General features: G+C 35.3%; 1 protein-coding gene across 13 annotated transcripts in view; it reads right to left on the bottom strand.

The window, feature by feature from the left end:
- LOC103503100 (pyruvate kinase 1, cytosolic-like) overlaps positions 1-7,209 on the bottom strand; it is a 105,307-nt gene extending 98,098 nt beyond the window's left edge. For 6 of the 13 annotated variants that reach the window (XM_051091752.1, XM_051091754.1, XM_051091755.1 and 3 more), the window contains exons 1-8: positions 6,606-6,667; positions 6,399-6,485; positions 5,693-5,837; positions 4,404-4,500; positions 4,200-4,297; positions 3,935-4,087; positions 3,293-3,364; positions 3,061-3,205 (exon numbers count right to left, since the gene is read on the bottom strand). In XM_051091752.1, the coding sequence (XP_050947709.1) occupies positions 3,061-3,205; positions 3,293-3,364; positions 3,935-4,087; positions 4,200-4,297; positions 4,404-4,485 (550 nt within the window). In that variant the 5' untranslated portion in view covers positions 4,486-4,500; positions 5,693-5,837; positions 6,399-6,485; positions 6,606-6,667. Of the gene's footprint in view, positions 1-1,282; positions 1,433-2,157; positions 2,334-2,440; positions 2,583-3,060; positions 3,206-3,292; positions 3,365-3,934; positions 4,088-4,199; positions 4,501-5,692; positions 5,838-6,398; positions 6,486-6,605 lie in introns of those variants that run through there. The other 7 variants (XR_007824877.1, XR_007824878.1, XM_051091750.1 and 4 more) reach the window with 6 other exon arrangements.
- Between the last annotated feature and the right edge of the window lie 14,704 nt (positions 7,210-21,913).

Raw genomic sequence — 21,913 nt, forward strand, 5'->3', positions numbered from 1 at the left:
ATATAACAATAGATTTTCAGGGAAATCTCTTATTTTGATAGATTTTTGGATTCGGCTCTTACTAATGCTTTGATTAGTATAAATTTGGGTCCTATAATCTTCTTTTGCACACTATAGTCTATCTTTTTATCTTCTCCATTGAAGAGATTTCTTGTAATCACCTATAAGTACGTGGGTTTTCCCTTTTTCATTCATTCAATGAAATGTTTCTTTATTCCAAAAAAAAAAATGTATGTATGAATGAATGAATTATGATAAAAGCTTTATTAGTAGATTCAAATAATAAGAATATCAAACCTTCTGATGGTCAAGCCCCACTCCAACACCAGAATAGCCTCTATAATGTAGCCACATTTTTGTGTACGCCAAAAGAGCTACACCATTGTAAAACCAATATGTATTAACAATATAGAATATAGTAAACACAATAGAGTAGCTCAACTAAAAGGGTTGATGGCATGGTGATAAATGGTAAGTGGCCATGGGGTTCCCTTGGGCCACCTTACCGAAATTAAAAGGGTCAAAGAAATTATTTCTAAAAATTTCTGTTGAGCATAAAGTGGCTGGCGAGATTCTAGGTATCCAAAGTACGAAAACGAAAAAAAAAAAAAAAAAAAAAAAAAAAGAGAGTACTCTTATTTAGACAAGAAAGCTGATCCATATCTTTGATAAATTATATTAGTTTTGCACAATATATTGGTAATTATCCGATATCACTTAATACATTACTAAATAATATGAACATATAAACAAACCTCAACCAGCAGATTGCATATCAGTGATAAAAGCTCTTCCCCATGCATACTTTCTTGAGGATCTAAATCTTTTGAAAGTGGGAGGTTTTCACAGTAGATCTCTGCCATCTGTACTACACAACGCTCAAGTTCTGGGGATGAAAAGCATTATATGTCAATTTTTTTGACATGAAATACAACTCCATGATAAAGTTTGCATCAGAAACATGTTACATGACATACGAAATGGGCCAGATTTTCAAGCGATTCAACATTCTACCACCGTAAAGTACTTCGGATTCATTGAAGAAATGACATGATATTAGACAAATTAAAGCTAACAACTTCTCTCAAGTCTTTTTATGAATTATCTTTTCATAATTCTACATTGTTAGTGTACCACTGTAGCTCCTAGTGCATTGCTTGTAGGCCTCATCATATAAATACATAACACAGAGATCACAAGAATCAATGGATTGAAATCAGAGGACGCACCAGAGACTGGAAGATGGAACATATTTCCACTCAGAACTTGAAGTTTTAAAAGTGTTATTGACTGCCCGAGAGCCTTAGTTGAGATGATAGACGTGGAGGGAGTGATGTTCTTTAACTTCTCAAGTAATTCAGTCTTCTTATCAGGAGCCAACACCTCAAGGAACATTCCAACATCAGAAGGGAAGCAGGCTAGGTGACCAAATCTGAGAACAGATACAAAACATCATTTGTACATGAATAAAAACCATGATATCATTCATGGATGGAATTAAAAAATAATCGGTAATCCTATGAACTCCTTTTACTCTCTGTGAGTGTGAGCCCCATCACTGGGTAATTTATAAGCTCTCTCAATAAAAGTGCCGTTTCTTAACCCCCCCCCCCCCCAAATAAAAAAAAAAAGAAAAAAAAATCCTATAACCTCATGAGTAACTTTGACTAAATGGTTGAAATTTCACTATCCCTAGGTTGGTTAACTTTTTCCTTCACGAGTCATGACACATAAAAAGCAATATTTTGCCATTTAAGTTATTGATATCGTTCCCACAAAAGCAGTTTTTTATTCTTTCTTTCTTTCTTTCTTTCCTGAAACAATGACTACATTAAGAAAATGGACAAAAGAACAGCCTCAAGGTCAAGGAGTCAAACTCGCATACTTGCTTGAACTGAACAGAGGACGTCAAATTTAGAATTATAATATCAGTTGCAAACTTGCAGTTTATAAGATTGAAGATCATGTTAAATTCTTTATATCTTAAAAGGATCTAAAAATGAGTTGTAACAAAAAGCAGCCCCCCATCAAGAGAGATGCAGTCAAGTTGAACAAAGACCTAATAAACACACACAAAAAATGAAAGGAAAAAAAAAACCTAAAAAAAAAACAATAGAATTTGAAATTTGAACTCTGGAAGTCAAATGTAAAATGTACCTGACATAATAATCAGTAAGAGCCCCCAAGAACTTTTCATCATCACCCTTGCCATGCATGTGCTTTCTCCGTTCAATTTCAAGATTGGCCAAGAATGGACCCCTTAATAATTTATTGTTACTATCTTCTTGTAATCTTTGTATAAAAGCCGATGCAATTGATATACGGGAGTCAAACTGCATCACCAAATTTGATAAATCGAATCAGAAAGAAAGTAGAGCTGCCTACTCTTAAAGCAACATCAATACAATAAGCAGAGAACTTCAGAGAGTAGATAAAGTACCAATTCGTCCGCCAAAGGTGAAATCTTGCAAAGCACCTTTTTTGGTGGATGAATTGAATCGACACCCTGCTCAGTGCACCAGTTACTATCATCCTCCAGCAGACAGCCGAGATAGTGTAGGAAGCACTCCCAATCATCAGGGCTGTCAAACAGACGAGTAATCATTATGGGTGGTAAATGTAAGTAACAGCAATATTTCTATAAAAAAAAATTCAGTACAGCAATATCGTGGTAAACCAACACTAGCATTCGTATATGCGGATAGGTACATACAAAAGAATATTCCTGGTTAGGGTTGGGAGGTGTTAACTGAGAATTTAGCACCACGTTTAGAATGCTATGATGGTCTGACAATAATTGGCATCAAATATACTTAAAATGATTAGGACAATAATTGGATGACCAATGAAAAGCAAAATAATTGCTATCCAAAAATAGAGACAAAATGAAGAACACAAGGTCTCCATGGAAACCCTAGTACCGGAAGAAAAAACACGATATAGATGTTATGATCTTATGATGATAATAAAGGTAGAGAGGGATTTAAAAGAACCATGACTTAAAAAATCCCTACATCTTCGGTCTTTAAACAATAGAGATTTAAAAATTGAATAGCTCACCATCAAGTACAGCATTGGCAACATCAGTAGCTACTGCACGTGTAGGTCTCAAGTTGTTAGTCATGCTGTCTACCACACGAGTTAAAACATCAGGCTTTCCAGCCATATTACATCTATAAAGGGCAGTTTTCTGAAACAAAAACACCTGTAACAATGTAGAAAACAGAAATAATCAATCCTAAGGTAACCATGGTAAAGAATACGAGTAAAAAGTGAGCTGACAATGACTTACCTCTACACTTTCAATCTTTGCAAATATTTGAGTTTGGTTAAGGTCACCTAGCTTAGAAAGAAATTGTCGAGCCTACATAAAAATTTAATTTAGCAATCAATATCCTCTATTGTAATAATCAACATAGTCAAATCACCCATAGTCAATCATTTGTTTAAAGTGAAGACTCAATGCAAGGAAATAATACTTGTCGAACATCTTCCACATGTCTAGCATGTGACAGAGAGAGGAAGTCAATCTTGTTTTTTACTCTCCACGTAGCTATGATCTAAAGTCACCAGTCAGGATCAAAAAATACTATGAGCTACCAATCATGTTAAGGTTGTATAAGCTAATTGCAAGCAGTCAGAGAGACTTAACAGGCATAACAAAAAGGAAACTGAAGAATGTTACTCTTTGTCTTTCTCAGTAAGTGTTAGAAGATCAATGTGAATATACGAGGGGCTTTTGAATATCTTGTATAACAAATAGCCACTTCTAGAAATATACGAGGGGCTTTTGAATATCAATTTAAAATAAAACTTTAATTCATAGAAAGTTTTTCCTGAACTTCAGGGCTACAGATTTTCCTTGTTTAGCTGTGGATTTGGCCTAATCTAAAATGTTCCATAAGTAGTATGAAGTTTTATAGTATTTCCCAACCTTTGAAAGTCCACCATAATTTATAGGTAGCAGCTCCGAAGATGCCTCTAGTTCTTGATTGGGTGTTAGAACAACAAACCCATCTTTCTGAAGAGAGATAAATTTCACTTTAGTTACAACCAACACCTCAGGACCCGCTGTATCCAGCATAACCTGAAAAAAGCAGAAGAATTATCTTACTTATTCTTTGGCCAAGTTACTAAGAAAATGGTAGGAAAGTTCAAATGATAAAATATACACTCAAACATATTAAAAACGAACATACAGCACAAAGTTTCTTGGTGCTTTTAACAGCAATCTTCAAATTTTCCAAAGTCACTTGATGGTAATCCGGACTACCCCATGAAAAGTCAAACTGAGCAACTAGCAGCCACCAAAGAAAGAATAGAAAAACAAAAGTTCCCTACTTTAACTCAAACGCATTACCCACTAGAAACAAAGGGAGAGTTGCTAAGGAAGCCCACCATACCCGACATTCCAGCCATCAAACAAGCAGAAATAACTTGTACAGATCGAGAGTTAGGACCCAGAGTACCAACAATCTTAGTCATTGTAGGAAAGAAGCTCTGGAAAACAAGAGGCCAACAAACAACAAAATTTCAAGGGGCCTCAAATACAAGAAAAGAATGCAATCTTTTTAAGATATCCCAAACCTTCACTCCTAACTTCTCGATCAAATCTTATGTTTCCAAAACTCGTAAGCTTATCAAAACTAGTAGTAAAGCTTGTTGAAATTGAACCAACAAATACTTCTACTATTTTATTTTGAAGAAGAGAATCACAGGAGATGGGGGACATCAGAAGAATTTCAACCGCACACAGAAAACATATAAAAAATAGTATAGTTGACAACCCAAGAGCCATTTAACTGAAATAGTTCCTAAATGATTAGCTGGTAATTATTTAATCTTAGAAGAGAACTAGAATTCACCCTGGTCTATAGACAATACATAGAGAAATGACAATATGATGTGAGCGATTGTTACTAAAGGAAAAAAATAGTTTACTGACGATGAATTGAAGTAGCCTTTCCTTTGTAATTGAATGATTTAAAGAGTGATCTAATGAATGTTATAAAAAATAAATGAGGCTAGAAACTCGACCATGGAGAGAAAATGGACAGTGAATGAAGAACCAAAAAAACAATCTAGCGAATGCAGTCATAGTTAAAATAAAACCAACTTCAAAAGTAGTCATAACTCAACCAAATGGCACTATATTTTCTATAAACCCAACTTCTTTTCACTTTTGAAATGTTCAATTTGTAGTTCCTACACACAAAAAGGTCTCAAACTCCTGAAATGGATAGAATTACAGGGCTACAGGTTATAGTATTTTTGTGAACCTAAAGCAATTATGAAGCATAACCAAGTAGCAAACACAAACACAAACACTTGATGAAACTTCTAACAGTCACAAAAACTTTGGAAGTTAGTAGTGCAGAGAAAGAAAGTGAGAGAAGTCAGTTCTGGCTTAAAAATCCCTTTTGACTCCTTCCCAACTTCCCAGATGCAATTGAACCCCTTGAAAATGACCATAACTGACTCAAATTACAGTAAAAAATCAAATTCAATGAACATATGGCAAGTGGGTTCAATTCCTTTTACCACAGAAAACTATAATACAAGTTCTTTCACTACTTAAAACCCAAATTCCAAAACCACAGTTATGCAAGAAGAAGAACAACAACAAAAATGCCTCTTAAACTCCAACAAGAAGTACAGAAGAACTTGAATTCCAAAAGGGAACTTAACTTACCACCGTACTTCCATGGCTGAATAGAGTGAGCTAGAAATTAGAAAACACAAAGAATGAAGCTGATTTTGAGGTGCATCCGGAAGGCAATTTAAAGCTTATGGCAGTAGCTATGTAACAAATTTCCAAAGCGAGCCGCCATAATTGACTAAAAACAGAAATCAAAATGAATGAGTAATCAAAGTAATATTCAGTATATCTGAAAAAACAAACATAATTATTCTGACAAACCCTGCATAATTATTCTGAGATTATAAAGATGGTGTTTAAAAGTGTATTCAATTCATTTTAAAAGGTTAACCATGAAAAGGAAGAACAGTGGAGACCATGAACTACTAAAGGCATGCAATTTTTCACAGTATCATGATGAGAGACTTCATGCTTTAAGAAGTCTATGACACAAATCCAGACTATAAAGTGTCAAACAATTTTTAATCTTTATTAAAGTTTATCTTTTTCATGCTTTAGTAATAGAACTAATTTCACTTAACAAGGTCCAAGACTTGATGATTAATCTTGAGTTTATGATTTCAGCCGCATACAGAAGTCAGTTCCACCAATCTACAAAATTCACAATATACAAAATATAAAGGATGGCATACAAATTATATATAGACATTTTGGACAACTGCAACAACTTTTTTTAGTACACGGTTGCAGGGATAGGGGTACACTTCGGTGCGCATATTAGCACGAGGAAGATAAAAACCTTCATTAGAAGCCGAGTAACGTCTGCCATTGTGGATACACACTCCTCTGTTAAATTTTCTACACCAGATTTTACATCTTCTCTAATCTGTGAGATGATTCAACAAAAGACCAAATTAATTTTACATATTACAGGAAAATGTCATTTCACCACCCAAATTAAGACAAAAATGTACCAAAACCCCCATAATCACACCACGTAAACTACCTTCGCAATAGAATCAGACAACCCAGGGATGGAATTCTCAGGAACGGTCTCCATACTGAGCTTCCGCTTAAGTGGGTTAGAAGAGGGAGCAGGCTCTTCAACTTAGTCGGCGAGGGTTTGGAATCGGGAACCATGGAAATGGGATCGGACGGTGAAGCATTTTCTTTGGAAGACGACGTAGGTTTCCGAGGGGTCTTCCGCCCTTGATTCCGGTGTCGTTAGCGCTAGGAATAGAAGATGGCAGTGGATCGGCGACATGGGTATATAGCAAAATAGGGTTTCTTGGGTGAATGCTTCATTTTAGAGAATGGAAATTGAGAGATAGGAAGAGTGGAGATGAGGAAGACGAAGGAGACAAGAGAGCGAGAGAGAAGGGGAGGAGGAGAGAGAGAGTTGCCGTTGAGAAGAAAGACGAAGAAATTAGAACTGAGGGAGAAGCGGTGAACGGAGGGTTTCGAAGAAGAGAGAATGAAGTTTTTTTTTTTAAATTTGAAAGTGTAATACGACTTTTACCGTATAAAAGATAAAACATTTATTTGTAAACGTAAATAAATTTAAATGTTCTGTGATTTTTTTGTTTAATAATCTTTAACACCTTGTACCCATTACACTTTTAAATTTAAATTCAAAATGTACAGAAGGAACTAATTTAAAATAAAGAATTCTAAATCTTCTTACTTTTAAAATGATTCAAAAACAATTACTTTTACTTGAAACCCTTTGACTTTTTATTTCAAGATACTATTTTTAATTTAAATTTTATACTAATTTTCTTACTAACAAAAATAAAAACTTAAATTTTGAGTTATCATAATCTTAATTTCATTTAACTATTAACATATAGTGATTGATCAGAAACACAACTCATTTTTTTATAGTTATTGTCGTAGTTAACTCAGTTAATTAATTGTCAAATAAAAATATATTTGACTATTAACACTTTTTTTTGTTTGCTAAAAATATTTACAAAATAGAAGTCTATTCGATAGTTTTGAGATCCCACTTTCATGGAAATATTAATTTCTATGAAAATTTCAAAAAACAAAAAAAAAATGATGTAAGTTGTTATAATTAATTAAAGAAATCTCTTCTGTGACTTAATTAGACTATATATGATTGTCATTTTTAATCACAGTTTCCATAAAGTACGACAACATTTAGTTGTCCGTTGTAAATGGATGCGTAAATGTATACAAGAACATGATTTAAAACAAATGGAAAAATAATTATACTACAAAATAATATAAAGTTTAGAAATATTTGAAGGTATAATAATGATAAAATTTCATGAAAAAATTTGGAATAATGTTAAAAATAAAATAGGTTTTTTTCTGTTTGTGGTTATTTGCAAAATAAATTATTTTAGAAATTAAGGTTTTGGGTAAAAAAATAAAGCTAAAATTTAGAAAAACATAACACATAAAAAAAAAACTTAATCAATAGAATTTTAAATATGTATCGTAACTATAGATTTAAAAAAAAATCTTGATATGATGTAGTTAGTCATAAAAATTAAATTTTTGTTGATAGGTAGAATTTTCTTGAAATCTTGAAATTTCGTTTAAATGGAGAGAAATAGAGTATCTCAAAATATTCTGAAAATTTTAAAGTTTCATCAAAATTGGAGGAAACAAATATCTCCCAAACTAAAATTTTGAGAGAATTTGTTAAATAATATAATTTCATCAACCATACAAAAATCTTTTTCTTTTGACAACCAATCGGAAGTTGTTGCTCTTTTTCATGTCACTCAAAATAAGGTAACTCACACTTTGTTATATATAAAACTCGATCGAAAATCTAAAGAAATAAATAATAGATGTTGTGTCCTCACCATAATTTTGTCTCTTTTTAACTTTCCAAATTCTCAATGCCAACAAAGTTTGTATGCCCTTTCAGCCTTCTCCTTGACCTTCCGTGCCAAGAAAACGCATCCAAAACCCAAAACCAAATGAAGACTCTTTTCTTGGGATATCATCTTAGATTTGTTGGGTTATTTCGTTTTTATTGATGTTTTTTAAAATAAACTTATAAATACTATTTTATTTTCAAATTTTATTTTTCACTTACGCTTTACTAAAGATTTAAAAGACAAAGTTCGGACTTGAAAGCTAACAAAAAAAAATGTAACTTTTAAAATTTTGTTTTTGTCTTTTTCAATTTACCTAAAAATTCAAACATTTTGTTTAAAAACGTGCACATCAATTTTAAGAAATGAGAAGTAAATAGACTTAATTTTCATTAAAAAAAATGATTAACAAATATGACCTTCAAGATTATAACAATAGCTACATATGATTGATCTCCTAATTTCTGAGTTGAATTTGATTATGATGATTGGTAGAATTTGTTAAGTTTGTTGCTCCCATTCTTTTTATTTATTTATTTCAATAGGTTTCATTTATATATTCTTCAATTGTCCTAGTATGTTCTGATGGTTTGTTTGGATTTGGCTCCTCTTTTGGTGGGCTGATGGGAATATAAACAAAATAAATAAATAAGTTATGTAAAAACAATTATTCAAGTTTGAGGTTAAACTCGATGCAATTATTCGAGTTTTAGGGTTAAAAATTGATATAACCGACAAAGATTACGGTAAAAAACATGATTTTCTTCCTTTTTTATAGCATCTAATTTGATTTTCTTTTGACATTAAAAAAAAAGGATTACAACCTATTTGGGATGACGTTGGAAAAAATGGTTTTCAGATGATTTTCATTTTCTAATGTTCTTGTCCACATTTTCTAAAAATTACTTTTTTATACACAAGTGTGTGTCCGATTTGTTAGATACTTAAAAGAGTTTTATTGATGTGAATTATGATGTTGTAGACGGTTGGAGTTATTGGAAACATCGTATGGAGAGAGTTAACCAACTTAACTTCATCGACATTTCAAATGGATAGACCAAACATTATTGAAGATAGTTAGCCAAACACCACTTAAGGTTTTGAAATGTAATATTTTTAGTGGTAAATCTAACAAAAATTTAAAAGGGTATTGAAAAGTTGATTAATTTAAGATTTTAAATATATTATTTTGATGGGGATATGAATTAAAATGAAAAGTAATTAAGGATTGCAGCCATATATCTTAATGGTAGATTGTTCACGCTGAAGATATGGTCACATACATACATGAACTTTGAGTTCGAGATTTAAGACTTCAAGAAAATTGAACTTTAACAATTTTCAGAGAACATGTCAGGACTTCGGAGGAAAAGGTGTTTCATTGGAGAGGGAACATAAAAAAACTTACCAATCAAGAATGCAAAGTTTTGTGGAAGGAAAGAAAGCACACCTTTTTTAGACATTGCTCTATTCTTGCAAGTCATTGTTGTTGTTAGGTCCAGCCTCCTCGTTGCTTCCTTTCCCTTTTTTTCCTTCTTTGATTTAAAGCAAGTAATATGCGAGCAAAAAATCTAGAGGCATGAAGGGTTGTGGTGGCGGCTGCAGGTTGTGGATTCCCACTTTCAACGACTATGCTTTTCAACGGCTGCAGGTTCTGGAAAATGTTTGGGCATTTTTGTTGCTTTTTTCATTGGTGATTGGTATGCCAATTAACTGATAAATAATTAAAGGAAGATATATGAAATAATTTCCCAATTAATAAAAAAAAGGGAGATATATATAACATTAGGGTTTTTGCTACAAAGAATCAATGATTTTGGGTGTTTGGTTCTTATTATAATTGATGTTTGATTTATTGATTCCTCCACGATTTGTGAGTAAATGTGTTCCCAATAAATGGTTCCCACACCATGTCATATTAAGTTTCTTATTAATTAAAATTATTGCACAATTAATAAAGATGATATTAACACAATCCTCCCTATTTCTACTGATCATTTTTACTATTTTAGAGTATCAATTATCGATTTTTCAACCTCAATTCTCTATTTCAGCAACAAAAATACTTTGTTAACAGTGTTTTATATCTATTTGATGCTCTATATAGAATATACATACATAAATTTACCAAATAGTAATTACCAATGATGTCAAGGGACAATAAGTATATAACCCTTTCATTGTGTAAAGTATGCAACCCTACAAATAGTAATTACCAATAATGTCAAGGGGAAATAGTAATTATCAAAAAATACTTTGGTAAATCTCCATTTTTGATAAACGGAAGGTAAAGAAAACATACGTGACTGGCAAAAATGAAGAGGATGAAATTGAATGTGCCTCTGAATTACTGGGTTCCTGTTATGTCATTAGGAGCAGCACTCTTGGAAAGCTTGAACAAAACACATAGAGTCGAATGATTCTTGGGACAAATTGGAAGAGAAATAGAAAGATCAATAGAAACTTGTTTTTGAAATATTTGATACCTTTCCAACTTATAAAGACTCCCCCAAGGATAATATGCACATTTTCTGTTGTCAATGTTAAGAATTGAAGTTTGAAGGTACTTGTGATCATTTACTTCATTTTTGCCGCAGATTAGTTAGGTGTGGCTTGACTTTTGAATTTGTTTTGCTTTAAAACTTTTATTTTAACCCATGCCTTTATTTTTGTTTCTGTTTGGAAGTTACATGAAATATAATAATTAAGCATATAGCAACATTTCTAAAAATGCAAATATAACAAAATCTATTAATGATAAATTCTCTCGTTGAGAGACTCATATCGCAATATGGTTTTCATGAACAGACTCAAAGAATTGGATTTAAATTTTATGTCTATTGAACAGAAGAATCGAGAAATGAATATTCCTCTAACCCACCCTGCCGCAGACGCCGAGTCGTTTCCTTCTAGCTGCGTGCACCCAGCCGACCCACCTTAGCCGAGTTGTTTCTGCCTCCCAGCCGAGCCGCCAAGCTATTTTTGAGCCACCTGACCATTTTTATCCTTTTCCACCTGTTTTTGGGTAAGTTTTGATTGAGTTTTTGGCATACCCCACAAAGATTTAATTTTGGACTTGAAATAATTTAATTTTGGGTTAAATCAACTTATTTTTCTTAAAGAGTTGTTGGATCGTTAGAAGTGGAACTGAGAAATTTCCAGGTTAAGGCTAAGTTGATCTCAACCTTGATCTTGGGTAAGTTACTTCGACAGAAATTGTGGACTTTAATTCTGTGAAGGATAAGTTATTAAATTGGTGTTTTCTAACTATTTAGGACGTTGCTGCTTGGAAAGCGTGATTTTATTGTTAGAATTCGATTGAGCAAATCTCCAGGTAAGAGATTCTACTACTAGACCCTCGAGTTTAATTTAAAGAGACCATATGTATGAATGATGTACTGTCATTGATGGCTAGCTACAGAACTTGAGGTGACAGATAGAAACTCATATTGTAAATATGACTGTTGGATGACTTTGTGGTTAGAGCTGATAATGCATTGATGTCATCACCTACGTTTTAATGATACAATATTATGATTGATGATGATATGGCATGATATGATATGATATAATAGGATATGTATGGCATGATATGTTATGACACGATATGTTATGATACGATTTGATGATGTGTTATGTGCATGCTATGTCTAGGGTGTATGTTAGCTTTACCTATTAGAGTCGTACCCACATGAGTGTCCTTCGAGATCACCACTCTTTTTGATGATTGTGTAGTCTGACGGGATCACGAGTCTGACATTGACATTGACATAGACATGATTTGAGAGATCCGACAGGATCGCTCACACTTATGACTGCATAGTCCGACGAGACCACCAGCCTGACATTGACATTGACATAGACATGATTTGAATGATTCGACGGGATTACTCACCGCCTGATCGTCTTAGGTGTTCCTTTGCGTTCACCAAAGACCAGCTTGTTCCTACGAGATCACAGATTGCACGTGTTCGGAAACGTGCCAGTTTAAGGGTACCACTTTTCAGGACTTTAATAAGAAGTTAACAGGTACCTAGCGGAACTAGTAGTGGGTCCCTTACGAGTATATTTTTATACTAACTCTTTCTATTGCTATTTTTCAGGCAGAGGCAGAGGTAAGAGCAAAGGTAAGCTGGCGAATGACTAGAAGTGACCGTGGCGAGCCATATGGATACGTTTGCTTCCGCTTACGTCATGCGTCAGATTTCAGTGGCGATATTCTTTTCATTTTATTTTATTTTACCCATTTCCTTGTTCATCCCTTTAAAACTAGTAGGGTCCGAGATAGGATTCTATTTTGATTTATTTCCGTACATTCTATTTATGATTTTAACGATAATTATCAGTTTTGTTTTATTTTCTATTTACATAAAATAAATTTTAATTCTTTTCTTTTAAAGTAAAGTCCTCAACTTAGTATAGGAGGTTGGGTCTTTACACATACTAAGTTGTAACTTCCTAAACTTTTTTAATAACACACAACTCATACATTTCTAAAGGCAACACAACAACTAATGAAAACATCTTTAAATGTTTCCTTTACCACAACCCCCTCCAAATCATAAAGTAACACATACTCAACAAATTCTAGTTCAAGACACACAAACTTACTTAAAGAAGCTTGAAACTCAATGACTTGGATGAACTTGGCTTTAAATCCAAACTTGGATTCCACAACCTAAACCAAAATACAAAAATTTCACTTTAAAATAGGTTTACATAGCAACATTTTATCAAGTAGCTTTAAGCGATACATATACAGTTGCGAAAATTAAACCTCATTAACACAAGCATGTCCTATGCCACTCACATTTAACTTGAATATGCAATATTTGTCCTTGGCAATCAAGAATAATAAATCAAGTTTTTACTCTCTCTATCTAAATTGTTCCGCTCTAGAACAATCTACAAACATCGTGAGGATTAATGATATGGGCAACTTTTAATTCCTCATCATAGACCAAATGCTTAAGGTACAAGTCTATGAGCAGCGGTATAACAAGAAGCGTCTCAATTTTAAAACACCATCTAGAGATGCAATCCATACCTTGGCTAAAGATATTTTATGGGTAAAGACTATTCCCCGATCTACAAAAGGTCTCATAGGACAAGAACACAGAGAGAAGTGAAAAACACTAGAAAAGTAATCTGCCAGTTGCACATAGTAGTTATAGAAGTAGATTGGTGTTAAGTTCCAATAAAAGCTTAAAATAAAAACCACACGAAAAGCATTCAAAACAGTTTAACAAAGAAACAAAATATTAACACAGCACATAGTTGGATGAATGCATTAGAATTGTTTGCGTTTGAAAGAAGGAGATGCAACAACATATGTACTCTTTTTCTCCATGGTGTCCAAAGCACTTTGTGATGATTTATGAGCAACCGATTTGTAATTAACGTCAGAAACCACAAACACTCTAAAGAATGATATTGTTCCAATATAAAATAACAAAGTGGTCAAGAATCAAGGAGTTATATAACTAAGTCTCAGCTATGCCTAGGCAAGAACTTGGTGTCTCTAACTTAATTAAAGTCTCAAGTTTCAATATTCAGGACAACTTAATACAAAAAATTCTTGATGTTGTGGTCAAACTTTGTGATGGGTGCATGTATCACGAGGAGCTTGGAATCCATTACTAAAGACTGCTCACCATCGCTTCATGTATAATCTATTATGATAGAGTAGCAAACAAGTTTGCTTTTGTGACCAAGCGATCTCCAAGAGGATACTAACATTGACAAAAATATAGACTAGTCATTTCATCAACTTGATGGAGAGAAAAAAGAAACATTCCTACTAGAATTTGTGGATGAATTTTACAAATCTCCCACTAAGGTTCATAGATGAGTTTCAATTAAAAAAAAGGTACTTCACCTGAAAGATTCTCTAAATAACCTAATAGACCAACCTAGTGTTTTCTTTGGAAAATACCAAATTCATTCTTCATCTGGATTATAATGAACGGGAGAAGATCAGGCCATGCTCCTCAAACATGGATCAGAAAGCTAGACTTTTAATTCGTAAAGAATTTCCCATATTCTTCTTATAATCCACGCTGATTGGACATTAATATTCTTAAAATGAGAAGGCATCTTGCACTTTTACATCATAAGAGGAAACTATTTTACATCAAATTGAAACAATATGTCAAGATACAACAATAGAAGCAAAGTGAACTTGTTTTTACGCAAAAAAAAAAGAAGAAAATCCAACAACGAGAACAAGACAGTTATGAGTATACAACTAATGGAAAAGTGGAAAAATGGGAAAATGAAAATACCTAGCTTTGGCCAAGGAAAAATGGAAAAAGAAACTATAGCAGCAACCAACCTAATCAATTAACCTACAAACAACAACAACTTCCATTAAGATGTTAAAACACACCATTTTCCATGAAAAAAATATACATACCTCAAAGAATCATCATTGGCTCTAGCTTTCATTTTCTTCTTCCCAATTGACTCTACAAGATAAAGTACAAGAAGAAAAGGGTAACTAAACTTTGGTTTGAAGAAAATGACTTGCCCGACAGTGGTGGCGAGCATCACGACATTCGAAAACAGACTATTCGATGATAACAAGGTACGAGCTTGGTACGAAGGGACGACGGTGGTGGATTTGACGAAAACTGGGCACGAGTTGGACACGAGAGATTATTTCTAGCGGTGGTGGTGGTGGAAGCTATGGGGAGTCCCAACAAGCATTTTGAGCTACAGAGATGGTAGATTCATTAGCACTTTCTAGGTAAAATAATTTACCTTCTTAGGGATAAGTCTGAATATTTCCTCAAGCTACCATCTTCAGACTGACGATCAGATCGAGCAATTCAAGTGTATGCTCAAATAATATCTGCGTCATTTTGTGGATGCAAGACAAAAAGAATTGGGTTCAGCTGTGGATGTGACCCAATTCTATTTCAATGCTCAGACGTGTTCATCAATTGGGACAAGCCCGTTTGAGATTGTTTTAGTAGGCAACCTGTATTGCCACACCTTGGTGATCATCCTTATGTGGGGAAGAACCCCATACTCATAATTTTATTAAGGAATGGAAACAGACGATAGACATCGCTCAAGCGTACTTAGAGAAAGCCTCGAGGTAAATGTAGAAGTGGACAGATAAAAAGTGTCGTCCCCTTGAGTTTCGAGAGAAAGCCTCCATGCATTCGTTCGATGATGCAAAAATCTAGTGGAGGTTGAAAGTGAATGATGTCTAGAATGGTCGATGTACCATTGACACGTGGGAAGATCTTAAGAAAGAATTAAGGACCCAGTTCTTCCTTGAAAATGTTGAATTTATTGCTAGAAGAAAATTACGGGAACCCAAACACATTGGAACCATCAGAAAGTATGTGAAACAGTTCTCCGATGTTATGTTGGATTTTCGAGACATGTCGGAAGAACACAAAGTATTCTGCTTTATAAAGGGGCTTAAGCCGTGAGTCAGGACTAAGTTATACGAACAGAAAGTTCAAGATCTTACCTTTGCTCTTGCCACCGTAGAGAGACTGTTTGACTACTGTGGCGACCAAGGATCCCAAAAGAAGAATGTGACTACACTGAATCGCGAGAATATGATCTCAAATCCTAATCCCCCAACAAATTTCACAAACGATAAAAAACCACATATCTCAAGCTCCAGTACTCCTAGAGGAGCACACCCGTCAAATTCGAATCAGACAAGACTTAATAACCACACTAAGGCTAGCTGATAGCTTTGCGAGCCTCCTTGCAGTGATCTAAAGTTTCAGAGGGAGAAACAGAAGAAGTAAGGGAAGATAAGGGGGACACCCATTGAATGGGTGCGTTAAAACTCTTATCGGTAATTCAAAAGAAGGCATCTCACCAAAAGGATGCTTTTGAAAATGGACTCATGTTTGTTGACGTAGTCATAAACTCCAAAATCGCAAAGAGCACAATAGTGGATTAAGGTGCAACTCATAACTTCATTTATGAAAAAGAAGCACATCAGTTGGAGTTGAAAATCAAGAAGCACACAGACAAGATGAAAGGTGTGAACTTCGAAGCCTTGCAAATGTTTGAGGTATCAAAAATGGTATCTCTAAAATTAGGCGAATAGAGAAGAGACATTGATTTAATCGTGGTTCGTATGGATGACTTTGACGTAGTAGTCGACATGGAATTTCTCTTACAATATAAAGCCATTCCCATGACACTGGCTCAGTGTATGGTACTAACAACCAGTAACATGACAGTGATCTAAGCTAAGATTAAACAACAGAGTGGGGTGAGAATGATTTTAGCCTTACGACTGAAAAAAAGCCTTAGTAGAGAAGAGCCAACCTTCATGGTCATCCTGTTGGTGGTTGAGCAAATAGAAACGACGTAGTGCAATCGACCTCCTCAAATTGGTTAGTTTTAGAACAAAATAGGAGTCGTCATCAATCCTTTTTACAGTGTGATTGGAAACCAAAATAAAGTAAAAAATTGGAGTGGGGTCTACTTTGTCCCTAAATCTGAAAATTGAGATTAGTACTCACTGAACCTATCATAAAAGTACTCTATCCATCTCTTTAACAACTAGGGGACAGCTCTTTCTTAAAGTGAGCGCTTTAGGATTGCATATCATACTTCCTTTTCTTCCTTCCTACTAAAGGTAAAGAGGTCAAGCAGGTAAATCAATGAAGAAATCAGCCTTAAGCCATCTACCGATCTCACACATCTGAGACTTCAATACCACGCAACGAGAACTAATTCCAAATTCAAAAAAAAAAAGTGGAAAACCGTGGATTTCTCAAATTTTTTGATCCTCTTGACTTGTTTTTATCCTTTCTTCTTGATCTTTCTTCCTTAACTTAATCATAGGCTTGAATCTCACATCAATATTATTGGAAGACCTCATTAGCTTAAGCGTAGGCTCAAAGAATTTGAGTCTTTCACCTTTTCCTTTCATCTTTATGCAATCCTTAAGTTTCTTGAACTGGCATCAAAATAGAATATGATCCTCCCACCTAACAAAGTCTGAGAATTGGGATGTGTGAAACTCCAATCCTGAGATCTAGAACCCTTTCCCTTTTTCTATCTCATTCTACAAATCACTCTCCACTCTGTGCCTAATGCCTAGCTTCCTACAATCGAGTGGACACCTCTCCTTGTAAAGAATGAAACTCTGTCCAGCGACCAATTTTGAGTGCCCTACTTATGATAATGGGTGAATTTAGGACATTCTCAACCAATTTCCCCCGGTTTGAGGTTTTCTTTTTTGAACTTCAGAAATAGACCGCCCCAAGAACTGATGCATAATCCCCTTTGTTCATTGAAGGTGGTCTAGCTATCGCAACTTCCCTGCTCGAGTGAGGGAAGCCTTACCGGGCAAGGGAGCCCTTTAAGTGGAGTTACTCTCTACCCTTAGCTCCATCCTGCCTTTAGGTAGATTGGTCTCACCCCTTCTTGTTCTCGTTTGAGTCCATTTTCGACCGCATTTAAAGAATCAAAGGACCAATTAGACCACGACTTCCATAGTGCACAATCTTGAATTCGATGCGAATCACATCATTATTTTGAGTGATTGGATTATTCTATTTCACGGTTATCATGATCAAATCGAAAGACTGATTCAATCACCCCCGTACACACCACGCCACTCTTAAGTCGAGTGCTTTCCTTTCCCTGCTTCTTGGGTACAACTAGGACAGATTTTCCTACTGACTCAGGTCACCTCATTGACTATGGAATACTCTTGATCCCAAATCTTCGATTTCCGGCAAAGGTATAAAAAGAGCATGCTTCAGGTTCGCAACCTAGTGCTTCACTCAAATTCTTTGAGCCTAGTTCGCACGGTTCCCTATCTCGATCGTACTGGTAATGGTAATGGCTTTCTTCGTTTTGGGAAATGTTGAAGGTAAGTGTAATTCAAGGGTATGGGGAATGAAATCACATAATTCAGTTCCTTCTTAACGCGCTTTGTGTTCTGAAGCAAGCGCCTTGATCATGTCTTATTTATCTTTGACACACGTAACCTTATTCGTGCAGAATCCCACAGAGCTAGAAAGTTCAGTCAGGAAAGCCTAGGGATCAGCTTGACCGCTTATTGCCCGAATAACATGAGATCTTAAGGATTAAACTACGACAGACCGGAAGAAGAAATACTTCTATATAATGTGAATAAGGAAGCTTCTTTTATTTGTTGAGGAAGAGTCCTCCATGGTCCCTCTCGCTAAAGATCTTTCACTTTCATGAGAACCAAAATAAAATGAAAAAAAGGAAACTCCAGTTGAGTTGAAGACGTATCTCTATCTCTTTTGGCAAAAGAAGTTTTCTTGCTCTTCTTCTTCTTCCTCTTTTAGATGCTCATCCGTTGTTGAAGAAAAAGAAGTAGCCCCTTGCCCATGTAGCGATTCGAAGAAGCAAGCGGTATAATCAGTTTACGAGGAAGGACAGAAGGAGTTGAACCTCCATAGTGGCATTTCCACGTCCTGCTTATTCATCTCCTATTTCAAAGTGAAACTATGATCGTTGTCCCCATGGAGAAGCCTCTCGTAAAAATAGAGATTGAGGCAAGAAGGTAGGTTCTAGTAGTGGGGTTTTTTTTTCATGTCAAATAATCGTAATTAAGAGACTCAAACGATGTGCTAGGATAGGATGACGATCAATTGGCTTTAGCCTTTGAACTCAGATCGTGAGATTCAAGAAAGAGAGAAAGGGCTACAGATTCAATGGAAATGGAGTGAAAGGTAGGCTTTCTCTTTTCAGTTGAGATAAGAAAAAAGCCTACCCAAAGGTCCTTTTTTGAAAGTCGGTCATCGGTAGGCTAAGAACTCTATCAATAGGTTGAGTCAAGCAAGAAAGGGTTGGATTATGACTTTGATTCTATTATTGAATCAGGATCTTTTTCATGCCAGAAAAATCCAAGATGAGAAAGTCGAGAATCACAGCATCACGACTCGAAGAACATCACTTGAGGGAGTGAACCCTATGAGATCCATAGACAACCCGAAAAAGGAAGCCAAACAGCTAGGTACCCACCCTTGTTCATTAAACACCTGGATGGTGCTTATTGAACTCGCTGAGCTCTCCTCTAGAAGTCTTGAATGATACCAGTCCATGATTAATTGAGGAAGCAAGAGTCAGCTATCACTCAGATAGAATTCACAGTAGACTTATCAGTGTATTTACGAATAAGAGTATGAATTAAATCTTTTTCCAAAGTCATTATGGCTTGAGGTGAACCCACTATGCGTTGCTCTTCTAAGAGGAATCGTACCCTTCTCTATATATGCCATGGCTGGAATGAAAAGGTTGTCTCAAACGAAAGAGAACTCCAAAGAAGGGTGTCAACAGATGATTTCTCCTCTATGTTCCAAGCTTTGATGTTCCGAATCAAAAATCAGATAAGATAAATGAGATTGAAAGATCTTCCAATCAGTCTCACCTTTAGCTCTCGGTCTTTAAGGAGACTTCCTTTCCTTATATGATGTCCAATGTCTTTCACCCGACCGATAAGCTCTTTCCAAGAGTGCACATTTCCCATTTTGAAAGCCAACAAGATCCCCGCACTAAGAAGAGTGGAGGAAGGCATAGAAGATAGGTACCTTCGTACGTAGCATCTGGTAAGGACGTTATGGACCACAACATAGGACAAGGATCCCTCCTAGTGAGAAACTAAGAAGTTGAGATGAACAAGATATAATAAGTAAAGAAGAGCTCCTTCAATCTGATCCTGATAGAACTCAGTCGAGCTTAACTCTTCTCCACTTTGTAAACTACGTCTCCTTAATTCACACCTTTCTTTTTCTCGTAAAGACTATAATCTTCATAACTATCCTTTTCAGAAGATCCTATGATACCCTCTAGCGGTCCCACTACTCTTAAGACGAGCTTTGCTCAAGAACCGCTACGTGGGACTCTTTCAATTCTGAGTGAGGGATTCCTCAGTGTACTTCTTTCTTCATGCCATCTACTCGTGATCCGAAAGAATTATCTGACTCATGCCTCTTCGATATGCCCTCTTGCTTTTTGTGCTGCCTATTTTTTCTTCTTTCAATCATATTATTCGTCTTGCCAACCAAGAATCTCCTTAGGATGAATCCCATGAAAATTGACTCTTTGTCAACTTTCTTCCTTTTAGTGACTACGCTATCTTACTCTCCTTATTCGTGGATTCGACATACAGAAGGAAAGCCTAGTCTTTTAGTTCCATTATGATAATCTAAGGGCTTCTTCACAGTCGCTTCGCTTTGTGCCTCTGAAAGACAGGAGAAAGGTTGAACCGCGTAGTGGATCACTGACTTCATCTTCTCATTCACGTCTAATTCAAAGAATGAAATAGCACCTACCCTATAATTAAGCTACCATGTATCGATTCTTTGAGTAGGAAATTTCTTTTGCCTCTGGTCTTGGCTTTCCCCTAGCAAGATCTCATTCAAAGAAAGGGCTTGCCTCTGATTTCATGGAATTCCTTTTTCTACTTTCAGTGCTTTGATTGATCTCTTTCTTAATCGATTTTGTTCTCTCTCTTAATTGATCTGCCTTACTTACTTCCTAATCAATCTGTCTTAATCGATTTGTTCTCTCTCTTAATGGAATTATTTGAATTGACTGAATCTTTCTAATCAATTTGTCTTAATCGATCTGTCTGATCTCCCTAATCAATCTGTCCTAATCGATTTGATATATCTTTCTTACGAGAAAATCTATCTCTTTTCTCTTTCTTTCTTAATTGATTTTCTTGTTTATATATGTGAATATCGATATCTTTGATCAATTGTATTAATCTCTTTCCTTTATCGATTTGATCTTTCTTTAAAAATTGAATTATCTTAATTGATTGTCTTAATTGATTTTCTTGATCTCTTTTTTTATCGATCTTTCTTTTTAGATCGATCTGATAGCTCTTAAGCGTACGACTAAATATGTTTGGCTTGAAGAGTAGCGACTGAATCTTCTTGGCTTGGAGCGTAGCGACTGAATCTGCTCTTTCAACTTCATCTGCTTTCCTTGAAACTGAATCAGCTTTCCCTAAGCGTAGCTACTAAATCCGTTTGAATTTGACCTTCCCACTTGCCTCAACCCAAAACGAGAAAAGAATCAAGCCTAGGTAGGGTAAGGATGATTCACAAGTCTTTTTGGCGTCACATGAATGGAACCCACCATTTACTCAAGTCAAAGCCACAAAATAACTAGCTAGACACCAGATGTATGATTCCCCGCACCCCTTCGTTGAGGTTAGAAGTCGAGACCCTTGAGGTTGAGGAACAAAGAGCTTAATAAGAGCCCCAATGGTGGAGGAATCACAGGATCGACCCACTTAAGAGGCAGCACCCATTGTTGAGGCTACGGTTCGTCCAGCTGTTGCAGTCGCAGTTGATAGTAGGGATGGATCTGTTTATATGCCTTTTGTTCTTTCTTTAGAAATAGTTGTTATAGTAGAAATAATGGAATTCCTAGCTTTGATTCTTTATAAGCAATTATTCAGAATCAATGAACATGGGCCGTC

This window comes from Cucumis melo, chromosome 11 (genome assembly GCF_025177605.1).
Source record: "Cucumis melo cultivar AY chromosome 11, USDA_Cmelo_AY_1.0, whole genome shotgun sequence".
NCBI classification, from domain to species: domain Eukaryota; kingdom Viridiplantae; phylum Streptophyta; class Magnoliopsida; order Cucurbitales; family Cucurbitaceae; genus Cucumis; species Cucumis melo.